The sequence below is a fragment of the Lagopus muta genome, chromosome 7, assembly GCF_023343835.1.
Source record: "Lagopus muta isolate bLagMut1 chromosome 7, bLagMut1 primary, whole genome shotgun sequence".
NCBI classification, from domain to species: Eukaryota; Metazoa; Chordata; class Aves; order Galliformes; family Phasianidae; genus Lagopus; species Lagopus muta.
Window position 1 is genome coordinate 48,168,710 of NC_064439.1, and position 21,111 is coordinate 48,189,820.

At 49.9% G+C, this 21,111-nt stretch overlaps 2 protein-coding genes and 2 gene segments (V, D, J or C); 1 reads left to right on the top strand and 3 right to left on the bottom strand.

The window, feature by feature from the left end:
- Positions 1–2,141: 2,141 nt before the first annotated feature.
- On the bottom strand, positions 2,142–4,707 carry LOC125695834 (probable non-functional T cell receptor gamma variable 10). The segment is given in 2 exon segments: positions 2,142–3,717; positions 4,111–4,707. Coding segments are annotated over 2 exon segments (432 nt in total).
- Positions 4,708–5,341: 634 nt separating this feature from the next.
- On the top strand, positions 5,342–15,598 carry LOC125695820 (uncharacterized). 2 transcript variants are annotated; one of them, XM_048950799.1, is made up of 5 exons: positions 5,342–5,869; positions 8,499–8,839; positions 9,651–9,737; positions 9,845–10,401; positions 11,140–15,598. In XM_048950799.1, exons 1-4 carry the CDS (start codon positions 5,617–5,619, stop codon positions 10,283–10,285), a joined length of 1,122 nt encoding a protein of 373 aa, XP_048806756.1. In that variant the 5' UTR covers positions 5,342–5,616; the 3' UTR covers positions 10,286–10,401; positions 11,140–15,598. The 2 variants fall into 2 exon arrangements, with proteins under 2 accessions (XP_048806756.1, XP_048806757.1); XM_048950800.1 differs by lacking the exon at positions 9,845–10,401 and having other exon boundaries at positions 5,344–5,869.
- LOC125695829 (Ig kappa chain V-VI region NQ5-61.1.2-like) lies at positions 5,881–7,129 on the bottom strand. The segment is given in 2 exon segments: positions 5,881–6,747; positions 6,858–7,129. Coding segments are annotated over 2 exon segments (495 nt in total).
- A 137-nt stretch (positions 15,599–15,735) lies between the features above and the next one.
- Positions 15,736–20,461, bottom strand: LOC125695828 (biogenesis of lysosome-related organelles complex 1 subunit 3-like). 3 transcript variants are annotated; one of them, XR_007378069.1, is made up of 5 exons: positions 20,327–20,461; positions 19,696–19,809; positions 19,337–19,375; positions 17,335–17,937; positions 16,918–17,033 (listed from the first exon to the last, which is right to left on the bottom strand). XR_007378069.1 is itself a non-coding variant. In XM_048950812.1 (2 exons), exons 1-2 carry the CDS (start codon positions 17,330–17,332, stop codon positions 16,578–16,580), a joined length of 495 nt encoding a protein of 164 aa, XP_048806769.1. In that variant the 5' UTR covers positions 17,333–17,381; the 3' UTR covers positions 15,736–16,577. The 3 variants fall into 3 exon arrangements, 1 of the variants encoding a protein (XP_048806769.1); XR_007378070.1 differs by lacking the exons at positions 16,918–17,033; positions 17,335–17,937 and adding an exon at positions 17,944–18,352 and having other exon boundaries at positions 19,026–19,375; positions 20,327–20,460; XM_048950812.1 differs by lacking the exons at positions 19,337–19,375; positions 19,696–19,809; positions 20,327–20,461 and having other exon boundaries at positions 15,736–17,033; positions 17,294–17,381.
- Between the last annotated feature and the right edge of the window lie 650 nt (positions 20,462–21,111).

Consider the following 21,111-nt stretch of genomic DNA (forward strand, 5'->3'; position numbering starts at 1 on the left):
AGGATAACATCTGAGAAAACCCAGGTAATGTGAGCCAGCCTGCATGCTTAGCTTGACATGTCAAAGAAAAAGTCTGAATACTTCTGGGACACTGTGTGCCCTAATGACTACAAACCAATGTGGACTAAGAAAGTACAAAAGCTTTGTGTCTGCAGAGAGGAACCAGACTGTGGATGGTGTAAGCAGGTGTAAGAGAAACAGCCATCTACTCTGAATTCTTCTGGGCAGGATTGTTGAACAGGCTGCCCACTGAAATAAATGGTGCAGTCCCCATCTCTGGAGGTAGTTAAAGGCCATCAGGGACACGGACTAGTACTGCAATTAGTAGTGCTAGATGGATGGGTGGACTTGATGACCTTCTGTTGCTTTTCCAACATAAGACATTCTATTATTTTTATGGAAAAAGTGATGCAATACCAGCAGTAACATAGGCAGAGAAAGAAGCTGACCAGTTCTTCCACGGCTGTGTCCCGAGTCATGCTGTGAAGGATGCCATTGCCACCTTGGCTGTTCTTGCAGGGACTGGATTGTGTCCACAGCAGTGTGTAGATGGGAGGCCTCATAGTCAGAAACACAGAAAGCAAAGCACTGTGTGCTGCAGAAAGATTGTCCAGTTCCTCTGTCTGTCTTTGTCTTGCAAGCATTAGCAGGACAAAATTCAGCAATAGCCATGGCCAGTTTGAACACCTAACACATACATGAAATTGTGTCACTTGTTCAGCCACCAGGCTCACATTCTTCAACGAGTTGCAGTTCAAAGATGAAAGTGTGCAGGGTCTCAGTTGTACCACAGTAAAGAAAAATACTGAAGAAAGGCTTGATGATAAGGAAAGACTTCTGTGGGTTATTTTCGTAGTCATGAGGGTCAGCATGAACACTGAATCAGAAGCTAAGAGGCACGCATTGCTTAAAGGCAGAAATATGGAATGGTGCTCTTAGAGGAGGAAAGCTCTTTTTGTTGGGACTTGCTTTGGCATCGCAGCATCCGCCCTTCTGTAGTGATTGAGATGTGTTGTTCCTGTGATGACTGGGAGTGAAACACAAAGTGAAAGCAAGGATGACGAAACAGACTGACACAGCTCCAAAAAGGAGGAAAATACCCATCTCCGGGTCTCCAGAGGAATGAATAGAAAACCTTCCTTCTCCCTCAGTTGCTATCTTCTGAATCAAAATATGACTTTTTTCTTCACTGAAAATCTTAGGACCCTTCAGGCTAAAGATCTCTTTGTCGTCTTCTCAAGCAAAAGGCTCTGAAAATCTTCAGTCATCACCAGGAACAGGAGCATGAAAAAGCGCTGCTTTGTACTGAAGAAATCATAGAATCATGAAGGTTGGAAAAGACTGCTATGATCATCTAGTGCAACTGTCATCCATGCTGACAAACCACGTCCCTAAGTGCCACATCCACCCTCTTGCTGAAAGCTTCCAGGGATGGGGACTCCACCGCTTCCCTGAGCAGCCTGTTCCAACACATCACCACTCCTGCTGAGAAGAAATTTTTCCTGGTGTCCAAGCTGAACCACTACAAACAGTTCATGGCTATGCCTGAGGAAAAAGGAAGAGCACCTGAAGTGCTGAGGTTGGGTTATACTTTAGACGTCCACTCTTTGCTTCAGCCTTGGCACCATTGGCTTGCTTGAAATCCCTATCTTCTGGAAGCTGACATCTGCAGGAGCTGGTCAGCAGTGAGGAAATCCCCCACGTGTTCAGGAGGCTCCTCCATGCTGGGGAAGTGAGCTGGGATCTTTCAGATGGTTTGTGGTTGGGCTGCTGGAGGAGTTTTGGTTGAGGTGATTGTTGAGCTGCTGCTGTAGTGTGGGACCCAGTAGGCACAATAGTAGGTAGCAGCATCATCTAGAAGTACATTTCTTATGGTAAGAATGCAAAGTTTCTGTCCAGAAATAGTTTGAATCATGTATCTGTGCCTTTGGAAGCTCTCATCTACTACAGTTGCTCCTGATGTGACGTAGATGATCCTCACCAGAGTTTTATTCTCCTTCTGTTGATACCAGTGTATGGCAGTCTTATCAAAATGTCCAGAGAACTCTTTAAAATGGCATTGCAGGCGTATGCTTCCTCGTGACTTGGTGATGGATACAGGGCTCTGTATGGGAATTTCCCACACAAGCCCACCTAGGAAAAAAATGGAAAAAAAAAAGAGAGGAGAAAATATGTTGTTTAGTGTTGGTTGTGAATTTGGGATAATACCTTTTAGCTCATCCACGGGTTCCTGTGAGGAAAAGTAAGCTTAAGGAACAGTACGAACAAGACCAAGTGGTTGTGGCCACAAGGGCTGCCAGCAGCAGCATGGTTGCTTGTCCTTCTCGGCTGCTGTTGAGACTGAGAACAGGAAATTGTCGCCAGTACAAGGAGCTGTGTTGCATGGGAGGAGGAGCTGACTCCTTTGGGGATGTGTTAATCCTTAAGGCGGTGAAGAGTTTTCCCTTAGAAAGGGGGGATGTGTGTTTGAAGACTGGAGTGCTGATAGTGGCATCCGCTTCAAAAGGAGCGGGCACCAACCACATGCATCAGGATGGGTTTGTGATTGACATGCTGGAAAGGAGCTCCATGGAGAAGGAGCCCGGGGTCCTGCAGGACAGCAGGTTGACCATGAGCCCGCATGGCCAAGTGTGGCCCTGTGGCCCAGAAGACCAATGGGATCCTGGGGTTGGTTGAAAAGAGCGTGGCCAGCAGGTTGAGGGAGGTGATCCTCGCTTTCTGCTCTGCCCTGGTGACCCCACGTCTGGAGTGCTGCCTTCTCTTCTGGGCTTCTCGGTTCCAGAAAAGCAGGGAACTTCTAGAGAATCCAGCGGTGGGCCACAGAGGTGATAGGGGAATGGAGCCTCTGCCTTATGAGGAAAGGCTGAAAGACCTGCGACTGTTCTGCCTGGGGGAGACTGAGAAGGGATCTTATCAACGCTTGTAAAGATCTGAAGGGCCGAGTCCAATGGATGGGCCAGGCTCCTTTGGGTGTTGCCCAGCAACAGGACAAGGGGAAAGATGTGTTACAAAACTAAACACAGGTGGTTCCATCTCAACTTGAGAGAAACCTTCTTTTCATTGAGGATGACAAAGCAAAGGAACTGGCTGCGCAGAGAGGGTGAGGAATGCCCTCTAGTGACATGCAGGACCTTCTTGGACACTTTCCTGTGTCACCTGCTCTAAGGAATCTGCCTTAGCAGGGAGGATGGACTGGATGATCTGCAGAGGTCCCTTCCAGCCCTTTACTATTTGTGATTCTCTGCATCTGTGCAGTGTTTGCTCTGGTCACAGCTGATAGCGGATGGAGTGAGAAGGCTGGGGAATGAGGCAGTAACAGTCCTGTGGTTCAGACTGAAGTTGAAGTTGAGTGGTTGAAGGAGTTTTGTGGCTTGATGGTCTCTGAGCATCTCTCACGGTGTGGGTCCCAGTAGGCACAGTAGTAAGTAGCAGCATCATCTGCACTTACATTGTTTATTGTAAGAATGGACAGTTTCTGACTAGAAACTTCATCAGCCATGTACTTGTTCCCTTGAAAGCCACTTTCAACTGTAGTTTTCCCTTCTGCAAAGAAGAGTAGCCTCTCTGGAGGTTTATTCTCCTTTTGTTGATACCAGTGTATGACGGTGCTATCAAAATGTTCAAACAAGTCTCCAAAACGACACTGCAGACGTATACTGCCTTGTGACTTGGTGATGGATAGAGGGCTCTGAATGGGAACTTTCCATGCAAATTCATCTAGGAAATGAGAAAAAAAAAAGAGGAGAAATTGTTATTCAGTGACAATCAGGGTTTGGAAAGATATCTTTGAGCTAAACTTAAGAAAGCAGAAAGTACAAGACCAAGTGGTTGCGGTTGTAAGAGCTGCCAGCAGCAGCATGTTTGTTGCTTCCAGTTTGCTGCTGTGGAGGAGCTGAATGAATGGGGCCTTGGCTGGAGACAGCACCAAGTGGGAGTCTGTGGTGATGGAAGTTTGGGGGGAGGAGGGGAAGAGAAAAAGAAAAGGAAACAAGAAAAAGAAAGGTAAAAGTGAGTGGTAATGATGTTATTCAGTGGCAACATTCCACTTGGGAAGATATCTGTTATGCCACCCGTGGGTGCCTGTGAGGAAAAAGAAGCTGAAGCACTTACAGGACCAGGCAGTTGCAACCATCAGAGCTGCCAGCAGCAGCATGTCTGCTGCTCCTGCTCTGCTGCTGTTGAGACTGAGAGAAGTGTGAGTGGGGCCCCCGGTGGGAGGAGAAATCTCCAGCAATGTTTTTCCTGTGTGTAATTTTTCTCCGCTGAAGAGCCAGTAGGTATCACCGTTCAGCAACGGGCAGCAGCACCGTGAGCGTGTGCCCTGCCTTTGATTGGGAGTGTGGGAGGAAATGCACAGCCACAGGATTTCAGTTCTGAGCCTCAGAAGAAATGCAAACACTTCGTGGAGAGAAAGACTGGAAAACAAAAGCAGAGAGACACGTGGCAATGTGGTGTCATGCTCGTATTGCTGAGAGCATTGGACGACTGCCTCTCTTCCTAGCAAACAGCAACGGCAAAAGCCGTTTCATTTCATGTCAGGACAGGCAGGTAGGTGGCTTCAGTGCATGAGCAAGAAGGAGAGAAGGATGGAACAGATTTGAAGGAGAAGGGAGAGAGATGCACGCACACAGTCACTCCTTGCATCTGCTGTGTGGGCAACCTCAGTCAGTTACAGCCACATTTGTGTTAGGCACCGTATGGAGAGAACATGAGACTAAACCCTGTGGCCAACATCTACCAGGACAGATGAACTGTGTCTCAGTCCATTGCTATTCTTCTGCCCACAGAGCAGAAATCTGCTTGGCACCTGGTCGTTCCAAATGATCTGTGGTTGAGCTGCTGAGGAAGTATTTGTTGTGGTGATTGTTTGGCATCTGCCACTGTGAGGGTCCCAGTAGGCACAGTAGTACGTGGCAGCATCATCTGGAATTACACTTCTTATGGTAAGAATGCAAAGATTCTGTCCAGAAATAGTTTGAATCCTGTATCTGTGCCTTTGGAAACTCTCATCTGCTACTACTGTCCCTGATGAAAAGTAGATCATCCTGACTGGACCTTTATTCTTCTTCTGTTGATACCAGTGTATGACGGTGCTATCAAAATGTCCAGAGAAGTCCTTAAAATGACACTTCAGATCTGCATTTCCTTGTGATATGGTGATGGATACAGGGCTCTGTATGGGAGTTTCCTGTGCATGTCCATCTAGAATTAGAGAAAGAAAAAAAAGAAGAAGAAAAAGAAAAGCAGAAGAGGAGAAACTGTTATTCATTGGCAGCAATCTAGTTGGGAAGACATCTGTGAGGGCACAATCCATGGTTGCCTGTGAGGAAAAAGAAGCTGAAGCACTTACAAGACCAGGCAGTTGCAACCATCAGAGCTGCCAGCAGCAGCATGTCTGCTGCTCCTGCTCTGCTGTTGAGACTGAGAGATGTGGGGCCCTGGATGGGGACACACTGAGTGGGAGGAGAAGTCACCAGCAGTGTTTTTTCTGTGCATAACAACACAGGGCTGTGCTTGTCAAGAAGCTGCAGCAACCTGGGAAAGGACTGCAAGGACAGAAAGGCACGAGGGCACATTCAGCACGAGCAGCGTTCAGAGCCTTGCAAAACCACCACTATGGCAATCTCTGTGTGGCTGAAGGTCCAGTCTCTCCAGTGCACTACCTCACAGGATGTTGTGCCCGAGGCTTCTAATCAAATGCAGTACTCAGTTCTGGAGCTAACTGACAGACAAATGCCAGCTTTGCTCTGCATGGTGAAAAGAGGCTTTGACCATAGACTAATTCTTAGAACTCCGTGCACTGTGCTCAAAGGGCTCCTTGGAGAGCAGGCCCACGGAAGAAGAGAGAAGTTCTGTCTGGATGCAACAGGTGAGAACATGACACAGTGAAATTGAGCCATCGGTGCTGCAGAAGGAGTTGGTAGTACCTGAAATGACAGCAGAGAAAGAATGAAGGGGGATCTAGAAGAACATGTAGCTTTCTCTCACTGCTTTGCTTGTGTGCCTCCGTTCAAGTGAGAGCCTGCAGGAGACAGAGATATGTTTCTCTGTTAGCTGTACAGCTTTCAATGAAGAAGGGAAATTTCCAACTACTCGTTGTCCACAGGCACACAGTCTGTGCCCACTGTCAGCTGAGTGCTCTGAGTACAGTCAGTTCTTTGCCACATCTGCAAAGTCACCGGTTTTTATCCTGAAGTGACTAAGACAGTTCAGTTTCTGCATGTTACAGCTATGTGTAAGTACAGAAGAAGTATTCTGAGAGTTAGTTAAGATAATTCATTTAGCATTTGCCATGTTAATCTTCTGCTTTTGCTCTCCTGCTGCAGAAAATCACCAGAGAAAGGTGGCCTAAAAAGAATCTGCATCTGGCACGAGTTGAGAGCTTGAGGTTCAGAGTGCCAGATGCCTTTTTGTACGGCTTCCTTTGCCCATCTAATGCTGTGTAGCCTTGGTAATACCAATATGCACAGAGATAAGTACCAGTATCCCTCCGGGTTGCTTTCTTAATTGTCAGAGCACTGTTGGAAGGATTTTTCTGCACATCAAATTTCAATTTGTCCTTGTTGTCATCGAAGGTAGGTGAGGATCCAGACATGTACAGTATCCTCTTGGGTGGCTCCCCGGGAAGCTGCCTGTACCAGTGCACAGTGGTTCCACTGCTCAGCTGGCACGTCATGGTGACTGGGCTGCCCTCCACCAGCCTGCTCTCTGCTGGGCTTTGCACCGGTGCAGCCTGTGCATCCCCACCTGCAAGGGAACAGGGAGAAACTGCACGTAGGCCAGGAGCCACCAAGCTCTGGAGCAGGGACTGTGTTCTCCATGCACAGGAGGGAGAGGAGAAGGGAAACGGCACTTACGGGACCAAAGTGAAGTCACAACGAGTAAGGGAAGCAACAGCATGGTGTCTGCAAGAGTGAGATGTAGAGCTGAGGCAGGGGAGACGTGTTATAAAGCCATCCAGGTGGAGAAGGCATCAGCAGCTGGGAGGAGGAAGTGACGCGTGGCTCATCTGATGGAAGGTCTTCAGCTCATTGCCAGGGAGTGCGTGTTTGTGTGCGGGAAACTCACTGGCAAATGAAAGCCCATCAGTAACACTGTAGACAGGACCTAAAATATTCAATCCAGCAACTGTTTGGTGTGCACATATCACAGAGGGCGTTGCTTTCTGCCAGCTGGATGCAGCTGCTGGCTGAACTGGCCAAGTCAGAGCCTGCCCTGCGTGCCTTCCCAGATGCACATCCACCCTGAGAATGGAAGTCCTCCTTCTCTGTGTACCCCATTCCACCACGAGGAAAGATAACCATTCTGGCACCTGAAAGTGCACCTGGGCACTGCAGTCACAGCTCTGCAAGGAGTCACTTCTGCAACAGAAGGACTTTCCCCAAAGCAGAGGGAAAACAGGGTAATTCAGGAAGAGAGGAAAAAAGGAGTCGTTTTCTAACTCTTGATGCAACTGAACATGGTGTGTGCCCGACATGAGGGGGCACTCAGCAATTAAAATGATTTTGCAGAGGGAAAGGAGAGAGGGAAAACCTTCCTCTCAACGCTGCAAGGCTCTGAGGAGATGAGAAAATCAGACAAAACTGCAAAACAGAGAACTGCTTTTCAGGGGACCCTAAAGGGAATGGGGAGACATATGATAGATGCAGTGGGACAGGATGTAACTGGATGCAATTGAAAAACAAATCATCCCAGCTCTTGCTTGGGCTGTTGCCCTTTGTCACTGGGCATCCTGGGCACCCCAAACCTCCCAGCTGCTGGCTTTCCACCATGCATCCTCCCTTGAAGCCAAGCACACCTTTCCCAGCAGCAAGCAGCAGGCTGGAATGAACACCAAAAACAAAACCTTTCCCTGCTCTTCTTCCACACGCTGTCTCTTAGTTTCACAAAATAGGGCCAGACCTCAGTGAAATGAAAGCTCTGGGAAAAAACAGCTGCTTTATTCCCCTCTGCTTTCCTGGTCTACACCCCACAGAAAGGTCATTTGCCAAGCATGGGATGCAATTATCAGGTGTATGAGGGGCAGAGCAAACCAAGCTCATTTTCAAAGGCTTGTTTCTTTCACATTACTTCCCTGACGTCTGATACCATCATATAATCATAGAATCATATAAAAGACCTGGGCTGAAAAGGACCACAGTGATCATCTAGTATCAACCCCCCTGCTATGTGTATAGCCACCAACCAGGCTACCACTAGTCCAGGCTGCCCAGAGCCACATCCAGCCTGGCCTTCAATGCTTCTGGAGACTGGGCATCCACAACCTCCTTGGGCAGCCTGTTCCAGTGCTTCACCAACTCTGTGTGAAATAACTGCTCCTAATATCTAGCTTAATCCTCCCCTGTCTCAGTTTAAAACCGCTCCCCCATGTCCTATCTCTATCCACCCTTGTAAACAGCCCTTTATCCAAGAAAAAGAACAGCCTAGGGATTTTGTTTGATTGATTTTTTTATTGTGGGTGTTTAATTGGTTGTTTTTGTTTTTGTTTTGTTTTGTAGGAGCTCATCCACATCCTGCACACGCTCCACTTGAACACTCCTGCAGGCTCCTACCACACAGGACCCCGTTCATCACCCCCAGGTGGCTTTGTTGCATAAGGGCAAAGCTCACAACTCTCTGGGAACTGCAAGTGGTGGGAGCTGAGCAGCATCACAGAGGTCTGCAAGTACCTTCTCTGCACAGCGCTGGAACAACTCTCCACACCCCACTGAGTTCAGCCATTTTCAGAGAGCCATCTCTGGCTTCTTTTACACGTGCTCTGTGCCCACACGCTCAGGTTTGGCTGCTGACCGGTGTGCAAGGGCAGGCAGCAAGAGCCTGCAGGCACACAGTGACTCTGGTGAGTGACGCTGGATGAGCGCGGCACAGAAATTACCTGGCATGCCAGTTGTTGACCCTGCCTGTGTTCCACTGTCCGAGACTGGCAGTGTGGGACACTGTGGGACTAGCTGCCTTCCTGCAGTGCATCCTGCTCAGTTTCTTGGTCAGTTCCTTTAGAAAGAAAGCAGGACAGTAGGAATGGATGTGATGTGCTCTCATCGGGAACTGAGCTACTCCAATCCTGAGCTCAGGCAAAGTCTGCTGCTCCCAGCCCCCCACATCCAGTGTCACCCCCTCCGTTGCCCAAGGACATTTGGGACCTCCCAGGAACTGGAGGGTGCCGACCCTCTCATGTCTCCTCAGCTCCTATGCAAGGCCCTCACACCCTGTGCTGTGAGCATCACCAACCATCACAGCCGGCTATCTGCAGGCTGAAATTCAAGCTCCAGCACAAGCACCTTCAGAATCAGCATCTCCAGCCCATGGCTTTCACTATCTGGCACATCTCCAAGGCAGTTTCTCCCTCTAGGGAAGTCAGCAGTGCCCCCAAAGACTTTTCTGTCTCAGTAAGTCTCTGCCCACTGCTTCTTTTGGAGGAAAGCCCTGAGGAAAAGCTTTGCCACAGAGCCCCATAAGACCCCTCTGCTGCTCTTCATGGCCGAGCAGCTGGGAGCAATTGCTCCAGGTGCCCTGACTCAGGCTCACCCTCCTTTGTGCTCCAATCCTGCCAGAGCTGATGTGGGGGGGGAGGAGCTCCCACCTTCGGCCTCGGTATGTTCTTTTTTGCACGGCCTGCCTAAGTGTGACCGCCATCATCTCTTGTCTTTGAGGGAGCGGATGAGGACGAAGGTGAAACTCTCCTGGGGTTGTTTGTTTACGATGTGGACGGAGAGATCGCCCACACCTTCCACGTGCAGGTATGGCCAGTGCGTGCGGCAGGCTGCTGGGAGGGAAACCGTCCTCCTGCGGGTGTGGAGGAACGACTGCTGGCGGGAGGGAGGAGTGCAGCTGCTTCCCCCATCAGGAGCGCCGTTCTGGCGTCCCGCGGCAGCCCAGGGAGCGGAGCAGAGCAAGTCAGGGTTCTGCCGCTGGCAAAGGGAGCCGTGCGGATGTGCCGCGGCGCTTCCCGCTCTGTATCAGCGGGAGGAGCCCCGCAAAGCCTTCGGCCGTGTCAGATTGGAGGCGCGGAGCAACTGAGGAAACGCAGAACGCACCTGCGTGTGCCGAGTGGAAATTCACGGCAATTCGTAAAAGACAGCAGAGATTTTTAGTAGCAATAATGAGAATAAAAGGTCGGTTACTTTCTGCCCGCGCTGAGGGCGGTTACTGGAGCGGCGCATTGGGACGGGGCGAGGGAGGAGCTCCGGGGCCGACTGGGGCGAGATGCGCGGGGCCGTGTGGCGTCATCACCCTGCGCCGAGAGACGGAAGCGGCCGTGCGGAAGTGGTGCGGCGCAGCGCTGTGACGTCATCACTCCTCGCCGCGAGACTGAGGAGGCCGAGTGGAAGTGGTGCGGGGCCGCGCGCTGCTCCAGCGCCGCAGGGCAGCCCCGGGCTCTGAGCGCCGCTTCAGCTTGTACAAGTGGGTGTTCGGGGGGGCACCGGGGCGGGGGCCGCTCTGAGTTGGCTCCGTGGGGCCTCTGTGGTGCTCAGGGCATGTGCTCGGTGTGGGGAGGTGCGCTGTGTCCCCCACCCCCCCCAATCCAGGGTACATCGCTGCCTCGTTCCCGTCCACGGTTCGGCCAGTCCCTCTTTCTGACCCTCAGGGTCACACTCTGCCCCCGATCCTCCCCAACACTGACCTTTAGAGCCCCCCCAACTCCAGTTCCCCCATTCCTTTTCGACCCCCTCCCCCCCCAGTTCTCCATTTTTACCCCCAGGGTCCCTTCCCCACCCTCACCTCATCCCTCCCTCCTTATTCCCCCATTCTCATCCTCTCCCCCCCTCCCAATACCCCCCTCAGTTCCTCTTGCCTCAGATCATATGACCACAACATGGACACCTCCCTGTGAGGTACCTCACTACTGCTAATTAGTGAGCCACTAATGCTCACATGTGGAGATTAAGGATAAGAAGGAGCTGTTCGGATGCAAATCTCTGGTGAAATGTAGGCTGTTACTCCCAGAGCGTGGAAGGACATTCCTTTGTCCAACAACACCTGCACTGTCAGTAGATACCCACATCTGGGACAACTGAAGCTGTCCCTGCTGTGCATAATGAGGGCAGCCTATAAAGGGATTTACCTGAACAAATGGAGTCGTGCCACAGGAGCATGACTAAGCTTATTTCTTTCTCTTCTGCTTCATTGCCTGTTTTCTAGATCTTCCTTGACTGCAGTGGCTGTTGTGTCACGGACATTCCTGCGTGTCCTCAGCTGTTATCAGCAAGCTTGTCCTGGCTTTTGTGTCTTCTTACAGACTTTATTGGATACAGCTAGTGATAGATGGAGATAAAACGAGGGATTCCTTTGCAAACTGTATCCTTAGGTGTCCAGATGTGAAAGAGCCTATGACTCACATGCAGTACACCATGGAAAAGATTCTCTCATTTTAGTCACTTGAGCTATTATAGGAGATAACATCATTAACTGTTGCGTGGTCTTGATCAGGCTGCTTACCAACTGCTTGATCAAGGAGAGCAGGCAGAAGTCTTTTGTCAGCAATCTGAGGTGTCTGCAGATCAATGAGCAGCTGCCCATGGGAGCTGCAATTGCCCTGGCATTCTCTGGCCAAGCAGAACACCAGGCCACCGAGTTCAGCCCTGCAGAATTATAATGGTGTAATATTCTGTATTTCATGGAACACAGTGCACCAGAACAATTCCTGCCCAGGGTCTGCATTCTTAGATCATAAAATCAAACAACTATAGACTTCTTATTGGCCACTTCAGTAACGTGAACTAATGGAAGGTGTCTCGCCCATTGAATGAGGCTTGGAGCTGTTCTTCAATGTCCCTTCCAATCCAAATCGGTGATTCTATTAATTTGCATCATAGGAAGTGGAAAAAACTCACCGCTTGTGTGCAGGAAAGGGTGGGACAAGGATGGTCACTGCCTGATGGGACACAGAGCAGTGAGAGAAGGGAGCAGAGGCCATGCTGTGAGGGACAGCAGCAGCTCGCATGGCATCAGGAGGCAGAGAGGTGGGAAATGCACAAAGAGCACTGAGAGCTGGAAGGCAGTCAGGGCTCACAAAGGCAGCAGTGCTCAGGGAACCCACTGAACTTCCCCAGAGGATCTTGTTTGAGATTGTACAGACTTGAGGCATGTTGGTATCAGCATCAATTAAAAAATGGGGATTGGTGTTTTCCTTGCTACTTCTTGACTGCTGAAAGGAGGTTGCTAAAAGCCTCTGTTTTACCAAAACTGTTTTGTTTTTCTCCTAACGTAAGTTTTTGTGGATTAAATTGGGTTGGCCTCGGGAAAGAAGGTCCCAAGGTGTCAGAAGTGTTCAGCATTGAGCCCATAGAGTTAGGCAGTTGTGCTTGAGAAACAGCTGTTATTTTTTGAGTGAGTGGTCATTTACAGAAGCAGAAAAACCATCTCTGATGCTAAATTAAAGATGAGTGTTCAACACTTGGTGCCATTATAGGTAAAAATACTCATCCATTTACCAGGAAGAAAATCCAGTGAACGTGGATAAGGAGCAGTCGTTGCAGGTTTCTAGGCACTGCTTTACCACACAATTGAGCGTTTATGCCCAGGTGGAATGTATTGGGTAACTTCTTTGCCATGTCCACTACTAATATATTTCAGGATAGAAAGAAAAAGTAAAACGTTAATGAACAAAAAATGTTCAGTTTCAAGATGTTGTTTTGCATGATGTTTAGCTGTGGGACTTAGCAAGGAAGGCAGAATTCAGGAGATTTTTCTTTAAATGGCCCTTCCTGTATCTCAGCACTTGCATTGCTAGCTCCAGCTTACAATATCCAGGCATTAACATGGAGCACCCTCGGTGCTGTCAGCTCCTGCAGCCAGTTTTAAACATCCCTAAGCTGGTTATTTCAGAACTGAAAATATAGCACTCATTTTCCTGTTGAGGCCACTGTTTGGCCTTGCCAAGTCAGGAGTTGTAAATCAAAGTTATTTCTGAAGCAGTGCAGCAGCTGTGAGAGACAGGAGGAAGAATAACGTGAAAGAAAGAACGCAGCAGCCACCAAGGTCAGTAAAGAAGTAGAGGAAGAAGGTGCTCCAGGTGTCAGAGCAGAGCTGCTCCTGCAAGCTGTACAGAAGACCATGGTTGCCCCTGGCAGCCCCTAAAGAACCACATCCAAGCAGATTCCTGCACTGCGACCTGTGAAGGACTCTGCATGGGAACTGTTGAGCCTGAACCACTGGTTGAGCACCTGTGGAAAGGACCAGGTCAGCATTGGGAGCACAGGTGAAGGCAATTCAGCTGTGCAACAGGAAGGGCTGGAGCCTGGCTGCACCTCCCTTAGGCCCCATTTCAGGGCTGACTGCCACAGGAGAAGGATCTCTGCCTGGAGATCCCTCCTTGGTGGAAAATTCCCCTGCAAACCTGCAATCTTCTAATGGAGCTGCCATTACCCAATCAGAGCATTAACCAAAGTCACTGCTCATAGCAATTAATAAGCTGCTTAGAGAAAATAAATAAAAAACAAGAAATCCCAATGATCTTCTACTTCTCACCACCCAGGAAGTACAGCAGGCATCCCTTCATCCTCACCACCACAAAGTGGCAGCAGTCCCAGCAGTGCCTGTCTCCAGTCCTGCCCCTTTCGAGTCCCTTCCTGCCTCTGACATAGTCCTGACCAGGCCCTGCTGTGCCCCCATTCCCTGTTCAGCCCATCCCTGTTCCTGTCCTGCCCCGATCCTCCACATCTCCTTGCCCATCTTCTGGTCCTGTCCCTATCCCTACCCTACTACCACCTCCATACCCATCCTCATCCTTTTCCTTATCCTGTCACTGCCCCTGCCCCTATGTTTCCTGCCCATCTCCTGTCCCTGTCCCTATCCCTTGTCTACCCTAGACTTTTCCCTGTCCTGCCCCTGTCTCTGCTTGTCCCTCTCCTGTCCCCTCCCCTGTCCCTGTGCTGTCCCTGCTCCAGGCCTCTGACAGAATCTCCTGGCAGCCCACCACAAAGCTGAAAGGAAATTGTAAGGCAGAAGAACAGAAGTGTGATGAATGAGAGGGGAGGACAAAGAGGGCAGAACTGAAGAAAGGACACAGGTAAGAGGAGCAGAGCCAATGGGGGAGGGGAAGGAAGGAGATGGCAGGGGAGAATGGACAAGAGGGAAGAGCAGAAAGGCAGCGAAAATAGGATTCCTTGAAAAGAATTGTTTACAGCTTTCTTAAGAGACAGGATTTCTCATGATAAGACTGATGGTTTTCCACTTCCTGAATTACAGAGGATACATAAACACAGAGGGTTAAATAAACCCTAGCAAGAAGGTGCCAAATTCTAAAGCAAAACACCCGGGAACAATTCTACTTACTGCACTCCATGGGACCTCTTAGCTATTTGCAGAGCACCCAATGCAAGCGGGTCAGCTGCTGTGGGGGAGGATTGGGAACCATATTCCAATCTGTATCCTTGGAAGGAGATATTTTGGAAAAACTGGTCCTCACAAACTGCAGAGCTTCAGACGACCCCGGAGCAGAGGCTCCTTAGTATATGGGAACCCCGAGAAATCTGCAGGACAGCCAGTAATAGGGCTGGGAGGGAAACAAATGCAAGCTGTGAAAACACAAACAGAAATGAAAATAGGAAACCTCCTGAAATGATTGTATCCTGTCACGATTGTCCCTGTCCCAGAGTACATCACAGGGACAGGTATTCCAAAAGGACTCACCTTGAATCTTCCCAGCGGTCAGCCCCAATTTGGGATAAAGAATTGTGTTCGTGCTCCGACAATTTCAGTGGGAAAAGTAACAATGCCTGCTGCGCAGATTCCTGCTGCAACTGAAGTAGTGACAGTGAAACAGTATGGGACCCTGGGGGGGGGGCATGAAGAGATATCAAATACAATTAATGATTTATTGGATGCAGGAGTTTTAAGTCAACTACTACAGCTTGGAACAACCCAATACGGCCTGTCAAAAAGTGATGGGTTGTGGAGGGAATTAAATAAGCACAGCCTGCCTCTACAGCGGCTGTAGCAGGGAACCACTGCTTGAAGAGAAGTTCAGAAACATTCCAGAAGCGGGTATGCTGTGATTGATTGAGCTAATGCACTTCCCACTATCCCAATTGCAGAGGAATGTGGCAGGGGTGACAAGATACTTTCTGTAGATTGCCTCAGGGATGGCTGCACAGTCCAACCATTTGCCACAGAACAGTGGCTGAACATGTGCATGGTGATAAACTGCCTCCTCCCATGCAGTTAGTCCATTGTACAGATTATATGTTAGATCTTTGTGCACATAGGATCCCTGAGACACAAACTCCTGAACGCGTCTGGGACTAGGAGTGGATCCAGCTGTGCTGAGGAACCTTACCTCTGTGGTTTGAAGAGTTCACACAGCCATGGGGTTGGCTCTGATCCTCATGACACAGCAGGAGAGCGTCCTGTAGGTGTGTGTGTAACCCTGTCCTCTCTGTGGAAAATAACCAAGGGCATCCAGCCATCTCCAGTCTTGTGAAGTCACTGTTATATCTGCTACAGCATATCTATGCTCATCAATAAATGCGTTCCTGCTTCCCCCTTAGGAGTGTATATTGTAGCTGTATCTGTTAAAAATTGGTGAAGTCTGCATGATAGCAACTAGGGACTCTATTATAAGATTCATGGAGTGAAAGCCACTCCCAAACTCTCACATGAATGGGCTCATGGCACTGAGAGCTCATTATGATTGAGAAACAAGGGACCAACAGGAGCCATCAAGGGATGAAAGGGGAAAAAGGTATTATCTGTTACATATGAAGTAAGGCAGAACGTAAATAAATGGAACCGGGAGAAGAAACAACAGCAAAGATTTTATTTTTATTATTATTATTTTTTAATAACCTACAGAAATTGATTTTGCTTGGTTTGTGTCAGGCACTCAGAACTATGCCACACGCTATGCACAGGGGTGGATACGGAAATGTATCATATTGCGAAGCTACAAATCTGGGAGTCCATACTCTTAGTGAGGAATCAGAATCACCACACATTTGAAGCCCAGAATCATCACAGAATCAAAGAATCTGGAATTGGGAAACAATCACAGGATCTGAAATAACAGAACTTGCACTCACAGGAGCTAGCATCCTCGTAGCATCCTCATACAATCCTCAGACTCTAGAATCCTAGACTCTAGTAACCCCATAATAACCCCACCACGTTTTGTTTCCTCACTCCCACAGAGGGAAACTTTCTATAGAGGATGCTCACAATTGATGCTATCAGTCAGCATCACCCAGCACTCCTTATGGAACGGGTTATCAAAGCACTGCCAGTTACAAGTGCTCAGAGGTTCTTCCTCAAAAGATGAATCTTTAATACTGTTTATCATTCTAATTTGGATACGGACAGGGAACCAAGGTCCAGAATCTTTATGAAAGGAATCCCATACCACTGTGCCCTTCACAAAACCTCTCCCCTGACACTGAGCTATCAGTGGCAGCACTGCCGATGGCAGCATCAGCTCAAGGGGACACAGCACTGGAAACGCAGCGACAGCGAGAACGCCATCAGCAACAACCACAACCCCCAAGTCCGTCGGGAGGAGCTGGAGGTCAGCGACAGCGACGCTGCAACAACGACGCCAGGAGCTCCCCGCGGCTGCCAGCACCGTCCCGCTGGTGTTCCCACTCTCACGGCTCCACGCGGATGTCGGGCAGCAGCTGGCAGGCGGTGACGGTGGCCACGGCGGCAGCCACGGCGCGCAGGTCACGGCGCACCAGGCACAGGCAGTGCGCGGTGGCAGCTGCCCCAGCTCGGGCTCGGCCCAGGGGCCCCCCCAGGCCTTCCAGCAGCCGCGCAGCCCCATTGAAACTGCGTCCCAGCGCCTCAGCCATCGCGCCCCGCAGCCGCCCCTCGCCCGCCCCCAGGCGCTGCTGCAGCAGTGAGGGGCTCTCCCGGGACACCCCTGGCAGCGGCACTCGGGCCGCACTGTCCTCGTCCTCCTCCTCCTCGGTCTCCGACGCCTCCCCCGGAACCTTCAGCCCCGCTGCGAGGGTCCCGGCCGCGCTCCCCCCCGGCTCCGGCTCTGAGTCGCTCTCCGAGGCCTCGCCCGGCACCAGCGTGGGGGAAATAGGGGCAGCCACGGTCTGCGAGAGGGGAACAAAAGGGAGGAGGGGGAAGAACGGCCCCATCAGGCACGGAAACCGCCGCCCCTTCTCCCGAGTCCCAGGGCAATACCCCGCATAACGGGCCCGCGCCTCCCCCCGGGCCTCGCGAGACCCCCGCTTCCCCACCCCGTTGCCAGCCCCACGGGGCCCCCAGAACGCGTCCCGGCACCCGCAGCTCCGGGATGATGCCTTCCCAGCCCTACGCGGCCCCCCGTGCCCCAATAACGCGCCAGACCCACCGCCCAGCCCCGCGAGGACCCGCGTTTCCTCGGCCCCATACCGCCGATTCCCCGAGTCACGTGACGCTCGCCCTGGCCGCTGCGCGTCGCGTCAGGTGACGTCACGCCTCCGCGCGCCCGCTACCCGGACTCGCCCTCGCTCGGAGCGGGCACCCCGCGTGACCCCGTTCGACCAATCGCCCCTCCGCCCAAGCTTTAAGTGACAGCCAGGGCAGCCAATTGGCTCCGCAGAGACGAAGGGAGGGACGGGACTCTCCCGGAAGAAGGGGCGGGGCGGCGCGGCGCGGCGGCGGCAGCCAAAGTTCATTTAAGAGTTTAGGTAGAAAAAAACACTTCTGGTGGTCTTGGTAACACAGCTACAAAAGCACCGCACAGGATATTCACAGAGGTGGCATAAACCAAAGCTGGCTCTTTGTAACAGCACATTTCCTTTGTTTATTCTATTTTTGTTGATGTACATTACATAGCTTTGATTATGACAGTAAGGTTTCCTGGGCCATCTGTGAGAGCTGCAGAGCTTCCACCTCCTTTAAGCATCCGTCCACTCACAAGTGCGACCAGCCTGGCTGAGTAAACTACGCTGTGTGTGCTGAGATGAAATAGTAGTCAAAGCCGCAGTGAGCTTCTGGATCTCACCAGTTTCTCTGAAAACAGAGTGGTGGAAGTGAGTAATGCTAGTCCGTATGTAAAACGTGTCTATGTAATTAAAATATGAAATACATGTTTCCTAACACTATAAACTTGCTGAGGTGCAACTCCTGCCTATTGTAGGCAAATCAGGAATAAAACAACCATAGAAAAATTAGTTATGCAACACCAGCATTATAATTGCTATTTCTCAGAAAGCCTCTTGCAGGTGATCAAAGTTTATTAGCTCAATGCCTAAGGAAGTTTCTTTATAAAATTCCTGCTTACCTGTCCTGCTATAAACTCTGACCATAGACCAGTTTAACAGACTACAAGTGTATCACACATCCTTACATATAAACGAGGATGAAGTGTTTCAGAGGAGAGCAGTCCCACTTTTCAGGAGCAGGCAGAATGTTATCTATGCTAACCCTGTGAAGGACACTGAAGTTACCAAGGGTTTTTCCCTCCTAACATCACATCGCATTTAACTGTTGTGCACCATTTTCTGTATCATTCTGCTAAAACCAATCACTGAATGAAACAGCTGCAGATGCTGCCACGGACAAATAACACAACTGACCTTGTACAGCACACAAAAACAAAAATAACTTTTCTAAAAGCTGCTGACTGAGTGATTTTAAGCAGAAGGGACCCAATTTCTGCAAAGTTGTGCGTGGAGAGGAAAAAAAGAATCAGCAGTTTTCTTCACACTCAACCCTACCTTCTTTTGAGAAGAAATGCATTTCCTTCTTAGCCTCAAAGCAGCAACAAGGACATGAATAATGAATTTAGTAGAACTTATATTAAGATTCCACTTCAGCATAACATAACTCAAAGAGAAGTGAGCTTCCAAAGAGGGGTGTGCAGGGAAGGAAACAGTGACAGCACAGTGTTACCCGATGTGAAATACTGTCTCTTTCCAACTCATGTTCTAAATGAGGTATTGACTTTTGCACAGTTAAAATACAGAGCTCTTACTTTATGGAAAAAGTAAATCAGACCATGTAATGAAAGCCTGGAGCTGTACATCAATAATTAAAGGGCATCAAATCCACTGGAACTTCACTTGAGAATCTGAAGGAATTCTGGATCTCTGACTTACAAAATAAGCTGTTTTCCAGCCAATAAGAAGATGAATTCATACGCTTCAACTGCAGCTTCCTTTAAAATGCCCTCCTTAGCACACACTGATTTACGAAGCTAAAAATAAAAGCTTCAGGAAAAAAAAACAAAACTAAGGATCCTGTGTTCCTGTTAGTGCTTCATGCCTGCAGCTACCATGAGAGGTCAGGAAGGGAAGTAGTCACAGGATGAAGGTCTCTTCTCTAGAGAAAAATCAGACAAGCAAAGCACAAGTGATAACAAGGGAACTTCAGAAGCACATTTCACTTTTAAGAAGGAAAACAGACATACCTTCATCCATTTGCTATGAAATGCCCCATCATTCCATATCTATAAAGCAAAAAGTAAACAGAGGTCAGTATCTGTTGATATACAAAGTAGGAGCACATACACATACATAAATATTTCACCATAATTACTGAACTTTTTCATCAGCCCTCCAGGGGTTCGTGAGCAGATTATGCCTAGGATGTTATGCTGCCACAGAAAAACAAAAGCAGTCTGAGAGAAGCATCAGTGCAAGCATACCAAGTCCTAGAGCTTCCCTGCCTTGTCTAGTGAGACATAAAAACACCGGTCCCTTAAAGTAATTAAGGGTCAGACATATTTGTTAGAACAAAGAGCACATAAACCCTAAGGCTTGGATTTACCAGTCAGTTCAATGTTGAGGTTCCTCACTTTAGCTTCTTTCATCAGCCACTGCTCACAGCTTCAGAAGTCATTCTCATCATTTCCATAGCGCATCTCAGAGAACTCAGTGCCATCTAAGAAGGAGACAGACATTATAAACACGTTATAAAATTCTCTGCATTGCTCACTGCCATACTATGCAGCAGGCACACTGCTCCAGCATGGCTCACACATCCACTTCAAACCAAAACAAGCAGTGAAGGGAAGAAGCAAAGCTGCCACTCTTCATTCTCAGCGTGTTAGCTCAGCATAAACATCTGGGGATTTTTCCCTTTTTTTGGGGGGAAGCGCTCTGCCACTTGCTTTTTTAAAAAGGGACTATGCTTTCTTTTTTTTTGCATCAGAATGTGATTAGTTATTGGGCATTTTCTATTCCTAGTTACTGGCTGCCCGTCAGCTCCAACCCCCCCCCCAACCCCCCGGAGGACCCGTAACGGGGCGCCGAAATTCGGCCAGGGAAAGGAGAGAGAAATCAGACTGAGGACAAGAACTGCGGAACAGAACGCCGCTCGGAGGACGCTCGCTCTCCCCACTCCGCAGCTCCTGCAGCTCCCCCTCCTCCCTCCGCCCGCGCCCACCGGCCCCGCTCACCCCGCTGCCGCCGATCCCGGCCCTCCGGCACCGTCCCGTACATAAGCGGCACCGACCCCGGGAGGCCCCGGACCCCACAGGAGCCGACAGCATGGCACGGCCAGGAGGAGCGGACGGACCACCGCTCCGCCCTCGCCGTCCGTCACGCGACCCGGCCGTCACCCGGGCAGGGCGGCCGCGGGGTGAAGCTGGCGGCCGCCATTTTGAGAAAGGGCACGGCATGTTCAGAGCTGCGGGGAGACGCGCTGCAGGGGGGCGCGCAGGAGCGGGTGAAGCCGTCGAGGAGCCATGTTGGGTGTGGGAACGCTGCCGGGCGGAAGCGGCGTGTTTGCACCGCGGCTGGACGGGGCTTCTAACGTTCTAAATTCTTCTAATTGGGGTTCTTCTCTTTGGGTTATTTTCTACATTGAGGACAGGGTTACACACACACCTACAGGACGCTCTCCTGCTGTGTCATGAGGATTAGAGCCAACCCCTTTGCTGTGTGCACTCTTCAGGCCACAGAGGTAAGGATTCTCAGCACAGCTGGATCCACTCCTAGTCCCAGACAGTTTGTGTTCAAGGGATCCTGTATAGATAGATAGATATAACTTTAATGAAGCTGACAAAGCTCAAACCAAACTATTAGTCGCTTACTGAGGATCTATACCATCAAGGTGTCTTGACATCGAGGTGGAAAGGATCTCTGTGCAGGTGTAACATCAAGAGGCATCCCTGCTCAAGGCTGTAGGAATAGAATGTTGTTCCTGCATTAGATATTAAAAAGGGGGGATTGATCTGAAAAA